Here is a 15,507-nt window from a genome sequence, read left to right as displayed (position 1 = left end):
CAGGCGGGCAAACGGCTCCACAAGGGAGTTCTCCAAGAAAATACCAAGTGGGTCCAGTAGGTTCCTGGAGCACTTCAAGTTTTTTTGTTTTTTTTTAAATTTTATTAAATGTATTGGGGTAACATTGGTTAATAAAATTATATAGGTTTTAAGTGTACACTTCTATAACACATCATCCGTATATTGCGTTGTGTTCACCACCCAGAGTCAGACCTCCTTCCATCACCATATATTTGATCCCCTTTACTCTCTTCTACCTCCTTGCACCTCATCCCCCCCTTAGTAACCACTAACTTGTTGTCTGTGTCTACGAGTTTTTGTTTGCTTGTCTTGTTCATTCGTTGCTTTCAGTTTTATATCCCACATGAGAGAAATCATGGTTCTTGACTTTTCCCTCTGACTTATTTCAGTTAGCATCATAATCTCAAGATCCATCCATGTTGTCACGAATGGCAATATTTCATATTTTCTTATGGCCGAGTAGTAGTCCATTGTGTATATATACCACATCTTCGTTATCCAATCATCTATCGAAGGACACTTTCGTTGTTTCCATGTCTTGGCCACCATGAATAATGCTGCAGTGAACATCGGGATACATATATCTTTACAGATAAATGTTTTCAGATTTTTTGGTATATACCCAGGAGAGGGATTGCTGGATCATATGGTAATTCTGTTCTTATTTTTTTTAGTAACCTCCACACTATTTTCCATAGTGGCTGTACAAATTTACATTCCCACCGACAGTGTACGAGGGTTCCTTTTTCTCCACATCCTCTCCAACACTTGTAATTACTTGTCTTGTTGATAACAGCCATGCTAACATGTGTGAGGTAGTAGCTCATTGTGGTTTTGATTTCTATTTCCCTAATAGCTAGTGACGTTGAGCATCTTTTTATATATCTCTTGGCCATTTGTATGTCTTCTTGGGAGAAGTATCTATTCAGGTCCTCTGACCACTTTTTAATTGGATTATTTCTTTTTGTTGTTGTTGAGTTCTATGAGTTCTTCATATATTTTGGATATTAACCCCTTATCAGAGGTATTGTCTGCAAATGTCTTCTCCCATTCAATTGGTTGCTTTTTTCTTTTGTTAGTGGTTTCTTTTGCTGTACAGAAACTGTTTAGTTTGATATAGTCCTATTCATTTATTTTTGCTTTTACTTCCTTTGCCTTTGAGGTCAAAGTCACAAAATCCTAAGCCCAAGGTCCTTAAGTTTAGTACCTGTATTTTCTTCTATGTATTTTTTTTTTTTTTTAGATTTTATTGGGGAAGGGGAACAGGACTTTTATTGGGGAACAGTGTGTACTTCCAGGACTTTTTCCAAGTCAAGTTGTTGTCCTTTCAATCTTAGTTGTGGAGGGCGCAGCTCAGCTCCAGGTCCAGTTGCCGTTGTTAGTTGCAGGGGGCACAGCCCACCATCCCTTGCCGGAGTCGAGGAGTTGAACCGGCAACCTTGTGGTTGAGAGCCCACTGGCCCATGTGGGAATCGAACTGACAGCCTTCAGCGTTAGGAGCACAGAGCTCCAACGGCCTGAGCCACCGGGCCGGCCCTCTTCTATGTATTTTATTGTTTCATGTCTTATATTTAGTTTTTTGATCCAGTTTGAATCAATTTTTGTGGAAATTTACATTTCTTGCAGAGAGCTTGGGGGTGGATTAGTGTTGAGTACTAATTAGTGGTGAAAACTAAGAAGTAGGGAAGATAAGACTTATGAACTCCAGAAATAATTAAGAATTAATTAAAAATTTAAAAAATTGTACTACATGGCTCAATTAGGAAAAATACATAGTCAGGTCATGATTATGAATTTAACTAAACTGTGAGATCACTGAATGGGTGGGTGCGGAAGAAGTAACAGGGAGAGAAGAGATGGGGGTCATGGGAGCAAGAAGGCGAAGTGTTCACCTTCCACGGAGAAAGACCATCTAAACCGTGAAGAATCAAGAAATCATTGTTGAAGCAAGTTATTTAGAAATATTTACAAAAGAAGAAACAATACCTAAGCAGCAAGTGATGACTCCACAGGTAGAAATAGCCTGGATGGAGCAGGGTAGGGCAAGGGACCGATATTGGGGTGTTTTTTTTTGGGGGGGAGGGGGTATAATCATTAAGTTAAACAATTTAAGCTATGATATGAAATGTTTTTATTTTTTTAAAAAGAAGCATATGCAGGCCACACTCGGTACACTATGTGTAGTATCTCCCATCATTCTTTATCCTGTGACAAACTTGCAGTGAGCACCTACGGGCTAAGAGCCAGGCACTGTTCTGAACACTCAGGACACAGCAGGGAACAAACTAAAACTGAGCAAGGCCACGCCAAGCCCCTTTGGCGGTTCCATGGGGTTGAGGTGGAGACAGATGGTAAACAAATAGGCACGTAATATACCCTGTATGTTAGATGGCGATCAGCACCAGGAGAAAAATAAAGCTAAGAAGGGCATTGGCCACGTCAGGGTGGAGCTGTAGGTTGAAACGTGGTGGTCGGGGAAGGCTTCTCTGATTCTGACAAGATGACCTTGAGCAGAGACTTAAAGCTGGTCAGAGTGTGAGCCACGTGGTTATCTGGGAAAAGCATCTGGGCAGAGGAAACCACCAGTGCGAAACCTATGATGGGGACGTGTGTCTTGTTAAGCTTGCCAGGTGAAACACAGGATACACAGTTAAATTTGAATTTCAGATAAATGAGGAACAATTTTTTAGTATATGTCCCAAATTGCATTGCGGGTATTTGGTGTGGGAAGTATGGACGAGTGTAGTAAGCAAGGAGAACAGATGACGTCATGAAGATAGTGAGGGTCCCGATTATGGGTTTCTGGGACATTGTAAAGACTTTGGATATTTACTCTGGGAGAGATGAGAAACCACTGCAGGATTCTGAGCAAAGAGCCATGATCTGACTTAGTTCTAGAAGGATCACTCTGACGAGTGTGTTGAGAATAAACGATAGCCTGGTAAGTTTGGAAGCAGGAAACCAATTGACAGGCTACTGTAATGATCGAGTCGAGAGGTAGAGGCTTGCATTAGGGCGGTAACCATGGAGGTAGTGAAGAGGGCAGGCTCTGGGGAGATTTTGAAGGTAGAGGCCACAAGATTTGCTAATAAACTGGACAAAAAATGTGAAGGAAAGAGAAACCAAAGAGGAGGCCAAGGTTTCAGCCAGAGCATCTGGAAAGATGAGGTTTTATTCATTTATTGAGATAGAGACGGCTGGGGCTATAGGAAGGTCAATTTGGGGTATTATCAAGAGCTTGCTTTGGGCGTGGAGATGTTGGGTAGGTGGTTGGATATATGAGTCTGGAGTTCAAGGGAGAAGGCTTGGCTGGTGCGCTGTGCGGGAGTCACTGTGCAGTTGAGCCTTGAACTTGATTGGGGCACTGATCCCCCAGGCAGCTGATGATCTGCATGTAACTTTTGACGCCCTCAAAACTTAACTATTAATGGCCCGCTGTTGACCAGAAGCCTTACCAATACGTTAACAGTCCATTAACACATATTTTGTATGTTGTATGTTACATACTTTATTCTTACAGTAAAGCTAGAGAAAAGGAAAATGTTAAGGAAATCGTAAGGAAAATATATTTACAGTACTGTATGTATTTATTGAAAAAAAAATCCACGTATAAGTGGACTTGCACAATCCAAGCCCATTGTTCCAGGGTCAACTGTAGTGCTAAGTATCAGAACCATTCCTTTGTCTCCTCCTGAAACAGTTAACTGTTACCAAAATGAGGCTGCGTAATCAACGACCCCAAAACTTAGTGCCTTAACACAACCATTGTTTAGCTTAAGATTTTTGTGTATCAGCAATTTAGCTGAACTGAGCTGGGCAGTTCTGGTGTTTCATTTTGGCCAGGCTTTCTCATGCATCCGCTGGCAACTGGCCTGTCATCGGCTGCTCTAGGAGCACCTCAGCTACGACGACGCATTTCTTCTCCACTTGGTCTCTCATCTTCCAGCAGCAGCTAGCCCAGAATTATTGTCCTGGTGGAGGCAGTGCTTGCAGATGGAAAGAAGTGCTCAAAGTCTCTTGAAGCCTAAATTAGGAACTATCACACTGACACTTATGGCACATTCTCACGGTCAAAGCAAATCACAGGGATGGTGGTGGAGTGGAGGGCAATCGATTTCACTTCCTGGTGGGAAGAGCACAAAGCCACCTGTGCCCCAGTTTACCACACATCCCAACTTCGAAACGCTTTCAACCTAGTCATATTGAGGTTTGGAGTCTTCTGAGAACTCAAATGAAAAATCTGCCTGTGCTAGATATAAGTGAGGTTGGCCTAGTTTTTGGCTTCAGTTAGAACCAGAATCTCAATGGGAGGGAGGCAGGATCCAAAACTGCCAGGACAGAGTGAAGTGAGAAGATAGAACAAGGCCCCAGCATGAAGAGAAGGAAAACAGTATCATACAGCAGCCATATCGTGAAGCCTCTAAGCCATCAAGTCACGAGGCTAGAAGACCCACCTGTCAGCTCATGCTTATGTAGCCAGTTGCCTCGAAGAAAGGATACATGAAAAACATTCTGGAATTACACCCATCTTTGCTACATTATTCATTCCTAAAACCTTGTTAAAAGTCATGCCCGTGTCTGATAGCCCTGGGCAGGAAGGATTCTTCCTTTTTTGTGTCATCGTCTCTACTTCTACAGCACTAAGTCTGGATCTTAGCTCTCAGATACTCAGAAAGGAGAGAACGGTATCTGCCTCAGATGTCTTTAGCATTATCAGCTACGCAGGTGGTCACTCTCCATGATTTATTGGATGCGTATTGTCCATCCTGCTCTGACTGGATGCTTGTGGAAAGTGCCGTTGTGCTGTGGTCCGGCCTCTTCAGCCAGGCCCAGGCACAACAGATGTATGGGCCTTTCCTCCACTGTTCATTCTTTCTTTCACAACTGGGCCGAGAACAGAAACCAGCTTTCAAGAGTGGGTCAGTTTTGCGTTTTCAGTGTCCCGGTTTGGAAACAAAAAGTGTCTAGAGTACAGAGAAAAGGAGCACATGATATAGGAAGGTGTTAGCATTGCCGATTTTAACCATTTGTTAGCCCTGGACAAGAATCTTGGAATGGCTCAAATGAGATTTAATCAAGAGCCAACGCTCAAAAGGCTCAGTAAGTATCAGTGCACAGAAGATGGAAAAGACCTAGAGATTAAACTGGGGGTCATCCTGTTTGATCATCTCATTTTGGAAGAGGGTTATGCCCTTCAGGCTCTGGACTCATGGCTCCTATTCAGTTTACTGTAGACCCACATTGCCAGCCATCTTTCAAACACTAAGTGTGTGATGCCAAGATTTGGAGTGAAAACAGGGTTTGAGGATAGCAACCAAGGAGAAGGTAGTACTCATGGGCTAAATAGATTCATGAAACATTTTCTCAGAGCTACACAAAAGTCTGAGAGAGGGCAGCCGGTTAGTTGTGTTAGTGTCATGTTCATAACACCAGGGTTGCCAGTTTGATCCCCGCATGGGCCACTGTGAGCTGCACCCTCCACCACTAGATTGAAACAACTACTTGACTCGGAGCCGATGGGTCCTGGAAAAACACTTAAAATAAATTTAAAAAGTTAAAAAAGTCTGAGAATACAAACAGGTATCCTGTATACAGCACCTGATTCACTGTAGAGACCAGTATTTTAAGAATTTCTGTCAAGGGACTCCTATGATAGCCTCCATTTACTTTATCAGCCAAGGGAAGTGTTAGTACAGTGGTACCTCGGTTTTCAAACGTCTGTTAACGAACATTTCAGTTTAAGAACGCCGTAAATTTTATGGATCTATGGTATCATTAGATAGTAAAATTCATGCTAAATTTGCAGTTTTAGGGGTTGATTTTAAAGGTCTGGAACGGATTAATCCATTTTGCATTACTTTCTTTGGGGAAACCGTACCTGTTTTTGAATGTTTCAGAATTCAGTCTTACTGAACAGATTACGTTTGAAAACCGAGGTAGCACTGTGTTTCCTAGATAAGCGGTAGGGAAGCTAAGACGCTACAGTTCTCAAATCTAGTTAAGTGGTGGATCTTTACTTAGAACCCTGATTTTTAAAATGTCACTCATTCCACATGACTTTTAAGTTTGCCAAATTGATGTAAAATGGTAGCATCTTTCATTTGTTTTAGCAGATCCAAAACAGAACTTGAGAAAAGGAAAAGGCATTAAGAACGAAAACGTGCAGCACAACTGAGACGCTGAAGCATCTGGTGTGTGGTGAGAAAAGGTATCACAGGGTCAGTTCCTGTGGGTGTCTAGGGGTGGACCTAGTTTGCAGCAGCAGCCACAAGAAAACTTAGTTTTAGCTGGTAGGAAGCTGAATGATTGCTGTAATAAACCATCTCTGACCCAGAGATTGTGTCTTGTCAGAAATGTGTATGAACCTGTGGTAGGTTAACTTCGTTAGCCTGCAAATAGGGTGAAATCTCAGCCTTAACACATAGAAACCTGTCTGGAATATGGAGTGCAAAGGATTCTATCAGTGTTTTAAAAAGTCGTACCAGGTAATTCTGAAGATGCCACGCCCCCCCCACCATGAAATCACATGTTGGACTTAACTTTGGGGTGTAGAAGAAAAAGGTCATAAATGCAAAGAGCATTAGTTCACTTGGGACACTTGGGAAAGCTAAGTATCTACCCTGTTCCTACCAGCTGCTTAGATTATAAACCGTGCTCCAGATGAGGCCGTGTGCAAGCTGTCTTTACACATGAGGAAAACCATGAAGTACATGACTGGACTCCTAGTGTCCAACTAAATGTTAGAAACTCAGTACTGAAGGGCTCGTAGTCCACAGCACCAGAAAAACGCTCTCCACTAATGATTGTCTGTCCTCTCCCAGTGAGAGGACCCTAATTACCCGATACTGGAATTCTTCCATCTGTAAATTGACTCATGCAAAATCCTTCCTACGGCATTCCCTGTCGCCAGCCTCAACCTTGAGCTCAGGAAAGAGCACGATGCATAAACACGGGGACCTCAAGTATATGGGGAGGAAAAGAATTGAAAGAAACATTAATTACTTTGTAAAGAATCTTCCGGCAGGCTCACAGTTGGCATTTTTCTCCCTGAATTGAATGGACATCCACTCAAGGCTCCCATGGCCCAGCATGGGGACTCTTCAATGGGGCAAATATAAACGGCCAGCACTGATTTACCTGTAAACTGCAAGCCTAGAGAATCTTACTGAGATGGCTGTCACAGCAGCTAACGTTAACTCAGTGGGGTGTACGGCACCTTGTTTAGTTGCATATGTTAAACACTTTAGAGACTCTTCCTTTGGAATAATGGAATGTTATCCAAAGAACTCAATATGCAAATAAGTGGCTGGCATCTTATGCAGAAATCAAACATCTTTCAACCCAGTGATTTTCAAGTGTGGTCCATGGTCTCAGAAGGCCATAAATCTAGCCAAAAACACCAGGTTGGGTTCAGTTCTTTCGAGCAGTCTCTGGAAACGTGCCAATTGTCACCATGATGGAGGTTTTTTCAGGAATGTTTATGGCCCACCAGACCTACTTTGGCCCTACTTTGACTAGAATTAAGGGTTGTGTGGGACCTACCAAGTGTAAATGATGGGTCACTAAGACGTGGTCTCTACTGATTTAAGTTCCATTTTACTGCATCTTCTGCCAGCCATTCAGCTCCATGCACATACAGACTCCAAACTTATGCTGTTACTGGAGTTTTTCCAGGTTGGTTGAGGTTTTTGCTGTTCTTGCAATTTTACCTTAACTGTCATTGTTAGCTTGTAGTTCTGGGTTAACCCCACAGGTAATTTACTAGTCATTTAAATAGACCTTAGGAAAAAGTCTGATTCAAGTTGTCATTCACACACCTGTTGCTTAAGCAGATACGCATGTACGTACTTGTATTGTGACATTTCACAGGCAATATGCTGGCTGTGCACTTGCCGTTCTCCCAAGCCTATTTTAGCCAGGCTTTCTTCCCTACTCCTCACTCGTCTCAAGTTTACCATCCTTAGTGCCCATCTCACAACAGGCAACCCTGCTGTGTCCTTTCCTCACTTTGTGCACTTGATTTCTAGGCCGCTCCCTTGTTTTTCAGACCTCGGGGGCCATTCCTTGTTAATCACCTTTGCTGACAAATCTGTTGGAAGGCTGAGTCTATCCTCACTCTCTAGGTGACCTGTGTTTCGGCTTCGTGTCATGCATGCAGTGACATGTCCCAACTGAGACCTCTCCACTCTCAAGTCAAACACCTGCCTGCCTACCCAATTCAATTGAATCAAGAATGGGAACCCCAGGTTTAATGTGTCCAAACCAAATTCTCCACTTCCCATCCCCATGTCAATGTTCACTTTCTTCCAGAGCTCAGGATACATGGCTTCACCCTTAAATCCCAAGCACTTCCACCCTAGACCAAGCCACTGCCACCTGACTTAAAAGGTCTGACACACCCTTGTTATTCGCTTTTACCCCACTACCCCGTAGCCACATGACCTTCAGGTCACGTCACCCTTCTGCTCCAAGCCCTCCTGTGGCTCTTCTCCATCACCTTGTTTTCTTTCTCCTGTCACCCTGGGGCCAGCATTCTGGCCACCATGTCAAGACATGGCAAGCACTCCACTTGACTCTGCATTTCCCTGGAAAGCTCTGCCCCAGATATCCACAGCCTTCCGAGTCTATTACAAAGGCTTTCCATACACTGTAAAAATCCTTCCCACCGAACTGTTCCGTACACGAAACTGCCGAGGCCCCAAAGGCCACTAGCAACATGTCTGCATCACACAGCATCAGTGACCCAGAACTTATTGATAAGCCTTCAGAAAACACACCTTACATCTTAACCTGACTGGGAGGGACTAGACACAAGCAGCATTCTGAGGCAACTACTTGAACTCTGCATTTCCTAGTTACTCCTGTTCTCCCCTTGCCCATGGCTATCTTACTACATCAGGTTCTTTTCAGCTTTGACCATTGCTTCAAAGTCATCTCCTCACTAGACGTTTCAGAGGGCAGGAGGGTGGCCTCCTTCATTAGCGCCTGCCACTTTCTCTACATTTTCGTCAAAAATCAAAATGCTGTTATTAAAGCAGCTTGACTGGAGTTTCCATACTTGGCTTTGCTTCCAGTCACCAGGGGGCACCAGCACCCCGCTTAGCATGTCTCAAATGCTGAAGCACACTGTGGACTTGGAAGTCACACAACAGCCACTGTGCACTCTGGGTTCACGTCACAGGACCAGGTCAAAGAGCCACTAGCTTGCCTTCAGTTTTTACCAGAAGACACGGGTGGAGGGAAATACTTTCCAAAATTCTCTTGTAAACTCTTTTAGATTCTTTGGAGTAAAACAGGTTATTCAACTATTCACAAGGTAGTTTGGAGACGCCCATGCTTTTTCACTGTATTCCCCCATTCAATCTTGGCTGCCACAATGAGACAGACAGAAAGCGCGAGGACTCTTTTTTCTTGCATCTGTACTGGGACCTCTGCAAGCAGACAGTAACTGCTCCAGGGCTGTCAAAGATGCATTTTCATCTTCCCACACCCACAACCTTTTCAAATACAATACAGACCAATAGTTGCTTTTCCCTCTGCCCATCAGCCACCCCACATTGCATCTACAATCGCATCTTTAAAATCATCCCGCTTTCCTGGGAAGGGCCACGTTTTAGGATTTATAGGCCTAAAGGTCTGTCACTCATCTCAGCTCTTACAGTGCCAGAGCCAGCCAACCCATAAATAAGTGAATATGGCAGTGTCCCAATACAGAGGGACACAAACTGGATTTCCTGTTTCATATCCCATAAGCTCTTTTGATTTTCACCATTAAAAAATGTAAACACCACCTTCAAGTCATACAAACAAGGTGGCAGATGAGCCAGTTTGCCAACCCTGTTCCAGGGAGTTTGACAAAAGCTTATCACACAATTCCAGGAGATGTCTAGATTTCTCTAGAACTTGCTCCTAACGATCTCTGATAAAGAAGCTCAGACAATACTTTGCTTCCAATTGTATTAGTCTCTTTTTATTCTTTTGGTAATCTCTTCCAGAGTTAACTACTTCCGTTTGTAGGTGATGAAATGTCTAAGGAATCCACTTGAAATGTTGGCTGTGAGCATGGTCTGTCTTTCCCTTCACTTCAACTCCGAATTAAGACTTTTGATCCTTGTATTTTATATTCCAGTCCCAGAAGTAGTTTTCACTGTAGAAGTTATCTGCAGACAGTCTTACGCTTTATAGTAGTGGTCTACCAGGCTCTAGCTTCTCCAGGAACACTACACAGGATGGATTTAAATATGTATTAAACTAAGAGGCATTCTCTCAAATGAGTTTAAATGCATTTTATTTTTAGACAACCTACATGACATGTTTTTCTTAAAAACACTGCCTCTGCTCCAAATAAATCAAGGTCAAGATAAACGAGCTCAAGATGACATCAGTCCTGTCTGTCCTAGTCCTGGTGTGTGGATGAAAAGCGGCTGCCGGTTATGATGATGACAGGTGATGGATCCCAACGGCCAAGTGTGTTACTGTCAAAACAAGGAAAGCTGTATTAACACCTTTTTCCAATGAGAAAGCACGAAAGTCTCTAGGCTGCACATGTATTCCCCTCTTCAATCTGAGCCGCCACAAAGACAGGCAGAAAGCGCAGGGATTTTTTTTCTTTTGCATCCTAGTGCAAACCAAAAGAACAACATCCAATTGTTCAAGGTCTATCAGTGGATGCAGAACCATTCTTACCAAATTAGAGGGAGCAGAATTTCTAGAAGTCTCATTTTAAGCCAAGTCCCACTCACTTACACTTTGTTCTACCTACAAAAACCTCAGGTACTCTCTGGTAATTCCCTTGGCAGCCGTTGGCACTGCCCTTCCTGTGCACCGCTGCTGCTCATCCTGTTTAGTGTAGCCTTACATTTATCTCGTTCCTCAGCTACATGAAAGCCTCTGAAAGCTAGGATAATGAATGCCTTCACTTCTGCACCGCTTCCAGCAGTTCCTTACATAGCAGACATTCACTTAATTTTACTAAAGCGATTTGCATCAGTTTAACAGCCAGTTCCAAACAGTATTTACTACAAGTTAGTAACATCAAAGCTTTCAATGATCAATTGCCAATTATCAGTAAACCCAAGTGAAAAAGGTTTTGACACAGTTAAGTTTTCAGTGGGTAATGAATAGTCTAAGCCTTTCTATCTCATTGAACCCTTTTACATGTGAAACACCCTCTTTAGATAGACCCCACAGAGAAACCAGACCTGGCCCCCCCATTCTAAAAGGATTGCTGAGCCCGTTCTACCGAGCCCGGTGGCATGCAGGAGCATCACACCTACAATGTCTCCTTTTGCACATTACTGATTATTTCCACCCACTTCCTTATACTTACACATTTTTCCATTTCTAAACCATCCTTAAAGAAAATCATATATGGGGTCACACCATCCTCACGGTAGTCCAGCAGAGCAACCATGCCATCTGGATTCATGTTTTCACCAATAAAGAACTTAGGAAGCAAACAAATACTCAGAATTAGACCATTATATGCAGATGTGCCATATCAAAACAAACAGAAGTCAAAAGGATCCAGACCACCATGATTCAATCAAGAGAATTTCAGCAAAAGCTGATGCCTAGGAGAAAAAATGCTCACTGATAAAACATCTGCCCATCTGTCCAAAGCACTAATAATGACCAAAATACAGAGAAACACATAAACACTTAAGGCTTTCTAGAAACTTCCCCTCAGCCCCACATATACAATTCCAAACCCAACAAGCCTGTTTACAGTCAATCACAGCACCATAAAGGCTGCCTGCCAATGAGAGCACATCATATGGGGGAAAGGAAGTATCTCATGGCCAGAGGACGTGTGAAAGCCAGAAAAATGAGAGCCAGATTGTGATGTTTCTTTTCCCTTTAAGTCTTAGAGGTAAGGAAAGTCACTGAAGTTGCCCAATAGGACAAACTCGAATCTATCAGAAAGCGCTCCAGTGGCAATGAAACACACCATTTAGGAGGTAAACAAGCAATTCATGAGAAGAATAAACGTCATTAAGGTAGGGAGAGATTCTGGAATCACAAGACTGGACAAGCAAACACTTGGGTGCAGAGAAGGCTACCTTCTATGGCCTGTAGCCCTGGAGGTGAATCTATGAAGTACTCAAACTGCTCAGACACCAGGAAAACCACCACAATTTAATTACAAAGACTCATCAAGTAACTCATTTTATGCCTTCGCAGTTCAAATTGTACAATCCTTTCGTCCAACTATTTAAGGTATTTATTTACCTGGTAGTTTTTGAAGTTAGCAAGAATATGCTTGATTTGTTCTGCAGCCCCTGTCATAAAAGGTTTTACTCTTTCTGGTCTCTGTTCTTCAAGTTTCCCTTTGATTCTAAAACAATATTTTAAAAGGTTAATTCATGAAGTTCTGAGCAAAATGTTTTTTCATTAAGTCAATACTAAAAGAACAAAAATCTTACTGAAAAAGGCAAGCAGCTGTCACTGAGCAAATCACGAAATCACTAGTTCACAGGACAGATGTGTCAAGACTTCATCATTTTGAATTTCATATTAACTTATTTTCAAAGTACTCTTCTAAAAACCTAAAACCTGACTGCTTGCTCCAGTATGCTCACATTAGTTTATTTATAGAAAAAAAAAGCAAGCAGCCCTGTGAGCTCATCAATAAAAAAAGATAAGGCCTCCCACAAGTATGGCTGCTGCTCAAAAACCTCAAAGTTTGCAAATCCCTAAATCCTATAGAATTCCAGACATCAATCAGCTGAGTGTGCCAGCATCACTTACGATTTCATGTAATCCTTGATGTACTTCTTATATGCTTCTTTTGTGAAGCTGGTTTCCTGCAAATGATGGTTCATGACAATGTCCACACCAGTGACTACCGTGCTTTCGGTACCTTCGCCATCGGGGCCTTCAGCGGAGGCATTTCCACCAATGAGCGAGTCATCAATGTTACCCTCTGTCCTACTGACCATCTGCATTAAAAAAGTTTAGTTGCAAATGACGTTCTTGACCTTAACATAAACCCATCCCCAAAAATCTGTACCAGCAGTTCACGCATCCATCATCGTCCCAACAAACATACGTCTTACTTGGTTGTTGAAAACCAAGGAAACATTTCAGGGAAAAAAGCGTATGTGCCCCTCGATGTTCCTTAAACACCTTAACTCAACAAGAACTTTTTGCTGACGGGAACGAAATGGGGTCCTTTACAACCAAGTGGAAGTTTTCTGTGGGTTCTCGGGTGGCTGAGCAAGCAGGAAGGGCAAATGTCGAAGGGTTGGGGGGGGGGGGGCTTCCCAAACCTCAGACAACCTGTCGCGGGCTGCACAGGAGGAGGGCAGGCGCCTAGGCGGCGGACCTATTTCCAGGCTCAGCTCCGCCTCCACTTTTCTAGAAAAACCCGAGCCCGGAAAGAGCGTGTCCTCCGCCAGGAGGCAGCGGAGAGGATTGCACAACGTCGCGGGGGGAGCGGCGGAAACCCGAGCCCGCCCAGCCCTGTCTCCCCCACGCCGCGGCGCGACTCACCTTCCCCTCCACCTCCAGGCACAGCCCGTCCGCGATCTCCCGGATCTTGTAGATGTCGGAGAACATCTCATCATCTGCTCGGAGACAGAGCCGCCCGTCACGGTGCGCCCGGGGGCCCGGCGCCATTTCCCGCGCCGGCCGGCCGCACGCGGCCCCCGCCAGTCCCCAAGCGCTCGAGACCCTAGCGCGTGCCCGGGCACCGGCCCCTCCTCACTCCCGGAAAGCCAGCCCGCGCCCCCTAGGCCCACGACAGCGGCGGCGTCCGTCTTCCCCGCCCCCACCCCGTCCCCTGCGAGCCGCAGGAGGGGAAGAGCAGTCTCCACTCACGGCTGATGAGGTCCCGGTAGATGATCATGATGGCGGCAGGCAGGAGACGACGGCGGCGGCGCTGGCTTAGCAGGAGCTCGGAGCGAGCGCGAGGCAGCCGGAGCGGCGCTCGGGGGGAGGGGGGAGCGGGCGGAAAAGGCCGACTCAGCCGCTCCCCAACCTCATATAGAGGGCAAGTCCCCCTACGTCATCGTCCGCTGCGCCTCCGGAAGCGCCGGAAGCGGTGACGTGGCACGCAGAGCCGCGTGGGGGGCGGGGCCACAGCGCGGGCCGGGTGTGGGGGCGGTGAGCATCCGGGGACTTGGCCCGGCGACGCAGTGCTGCGTGCCGCGTGCGGGGCGCGCGGGGGAAAGCGTGGGCGAGGAGGGAGGGGCGCGTGGGAGTGGGGCGGCCGGCGCTGCGGGTCCTGGCGGAGGCGGAGGCGGGGAAGCCGCGCCTGGGGCGCCCCGGGAGGCGCTGGGACTGGGTGGGCCTTAGATGAACTCACTTCAAGCTTCCGCCCCGCGCCGCGCTCAACGCCCGCTCCCGCCCCTCTCTGGGAGCAAAAATGTCGCGTTGCCAGGTTACTTCCTTGGAATGCCCTGTTGTGGGGGGCGTCGCACTTACGGGGTTCGGGCCCTCGGGGCCCTGGGAGACCGCGGGGCTGTCCGAGGGCAGGCGGGCCGGGGCCGGGGCTGTTGACCAGCCTCTGCGATCTCCCCGGGCCTCGGAGAAGTTTTCAGCGTCTGGCCGAGGGCCCGCCGCAGCTGGCGGTGGCGGACGCTTTTGTGTGGCCGGCTGAGTCAGGGTGGGGGTTCCAGGTCGTCCCGGTAGCCCCCTGGGAATCCGTGGGGGGCGCGAGGTCGGTAGGAGGGGCCTGGGGAGGAAGGAAGGTATCACGGCAGCTGGCACAGCTTTCCCGGCTCTCGGGTTGGTCCCGTATTTGAAAGATTGCGGATTCCCAGGACAGCTGAAAACTCTTTCTGTGTTGCACTGGGTCTTGAATTATGTCCTTTGTTTGGGGGGAAAAAGGGAGGGGGCTGTGTTGTCACATTAGGATGAAGTTGAAATGATACCCCACGTGCTGGAGGGTTGTACTTAAATATATGGAGATTCCCACCTGCCCAAGTTTTATTTGGACTTTAGCCCCAATTACTGGATACTAAAAAAAGCCAAATTTCCCTACCATGTTTCCCGGAAAATAAGACCTAGACAGACGATCACCTCTAATGCATCTTTTGGAGGAAAAACTAATATAAGACCCTGTCTTACATAAGACCCAGTCTTAATAGTAAAATAAGACCGGGTCTCATTAATTTTTGCTCCAAAAGACGTGTTAGAGCTGATTGTCCCGCTAGGTCTTATTTTCGGGGCAACACAGTGTTTAGTTACACCTTTGGTTTAAGGCAGTGATGCATAGCAATATGAAACCTGAGAGTTTGTTCCATTCCAAATATTTTTTGTACTTCTCTGCAGTTTTATGTTCAATTAAAAGCATTTTTTCAAGTTTTATAAAAATAGCCACAGGAACAGAAGAGTACTGAAGTTACAGTCAAAGCACTCAAGGTTGAAATCTTGACTTTATCTGTTGCTAGTCCAGTCAGCCTCTTTCAGCCTAAGATTAAGTGGAATTTTTATGAGTTAAAAGAGTTTAGGAATTAAGGTAACGGAAAAATGCCTAACATC

At 45.4% G+C, this 15,507-nt stretch overlaps 2 protein-coding genes and 2 non-coding genes across 6 annotated transcripts in view; 1 reads left to right on the top strand and 3 right to left on the bottom strand.

The window, feature by feature from the left end:
• Nucleotides 1-9,363: 9,363 nt before the first annotated feature.
• On the bottom strand, nt 9,364-9,495 carry LOC141571420 (small nucleolar RNA SNORA31). Its single transcript, XR_012496163.1, has one exon. It is a non-coding gene; the product is annotated as a small nucleolar RNA SNORA31 (small nucleolar RNA).
• A 469-nt stretch (nt 9,496-9,964) lies between these two features.
• Nucleotides 9,965-14,043, bottom strand: TPT1 (tumor protein, translationally-controlled 1). Of its 2 annotated transcripts, XR_002139608.2 has the most exons (7): nt 13,843-14,043; nt 13,516-13,589; nt 12,772-12,962; nt 12,253-12,358; nt 11,351-11,467; nt 10,328-10,496; nt 9,965-10,241 (listed from the first exon to the last, which is right to left on the bottom strand). XR_002139608.2 is itself a non-coding variant. In XM_019756974.2 (6 exons), exons 1-6 carry the CDS (start codon nt 13,868-13,870, stop codon nt 10,494-10,496), a joined length of 519 nt encoding a protein of 172 aa, XP_019612533.1. In that variant the 5' UTR covers nt 13,871-13,976; the 3' UTR covers nt 10,293-10,493. The 2 variants fall into 2 exon arrangements, 1 of the variants encoding a protein (XP_019612533.1); XM_019756974.2 differs by lacking the exon at nt 9,965-10,241 and having other exon boundaries at nt 10,293-10,496; nt 13,843-13,976.
• LOC141571419 (small nucleolar RNA SNORA31) lies at nt 10,565-10,695 on the bottom strand. The gene has a single exon (XR_012496162.1). It is a non-coding gene; the product is annotated as a small nucleolar RNA SNORA31 (small nucleolar RNA).
• SLC25A30 (solute carrier family 25 member 30) overlaps nt 13,496-15,507 on the top strand; it is a 70,770-nt gene continuing 68,758 nt past the window's right edge. The window contains exon 1 of one of the 2 annotated variants that reach the window (XM_074329305.1): nt 13,496-13,617. The gene's annotated coding sequence lies outside the window, so the exon portion shown is untranslated. Of the gene's footprint in view, nt 13,618-14,296; nt 14,405-15,507 lie in introns of those variants that run through there. The other variant, XM_074329304.1, reaches the window with a different exon arrangement.

Source organism: Rhinolophus sinicus, linkage group LG04 (assembly GCF_036562045.2).
Source record: "Rhinolophus sinicus isolate RSC01 linkage group LG04, ASM3656204v1, whole genome shotgun sequence".
NCBI lineage: Eukaryota > Metazoa > Chordata > Mammalia > Chiroptera > Rhinolophidae > Rhinolophus > Rhinolophus sinicus.
Note: the sequence above shows the minus strand (reverse complement) of the source record. Positions and strands in the feature narration are given on the sequence as shown.

What these genes read in the sequence shown, in the direction of transcription:
- TPT1 (XM_019756974.2), bottom strand. Translation starts at nt 13,870, where the DNA reads ATGATCATCTACCGGGACCTCATCAGCC. An exon ending in ATCAAGGATTACATGAAATC is followed by an intron (nt 12,359 to 12,771) that starts GTAAGTGATGCT and finishes ATATTGTTTTAG; the next exon opens with AATCAAAGGGAAACTTGAAG. An exon ending in CTAACTTCAAAAACTACCAG is followed by an intron (nt 11,468 to 12,252) that starts GTAAATAAATAC and finishes TTGCTTCCTAAG; the next exon opens with TTCTTTATTGGTGAAAACAT.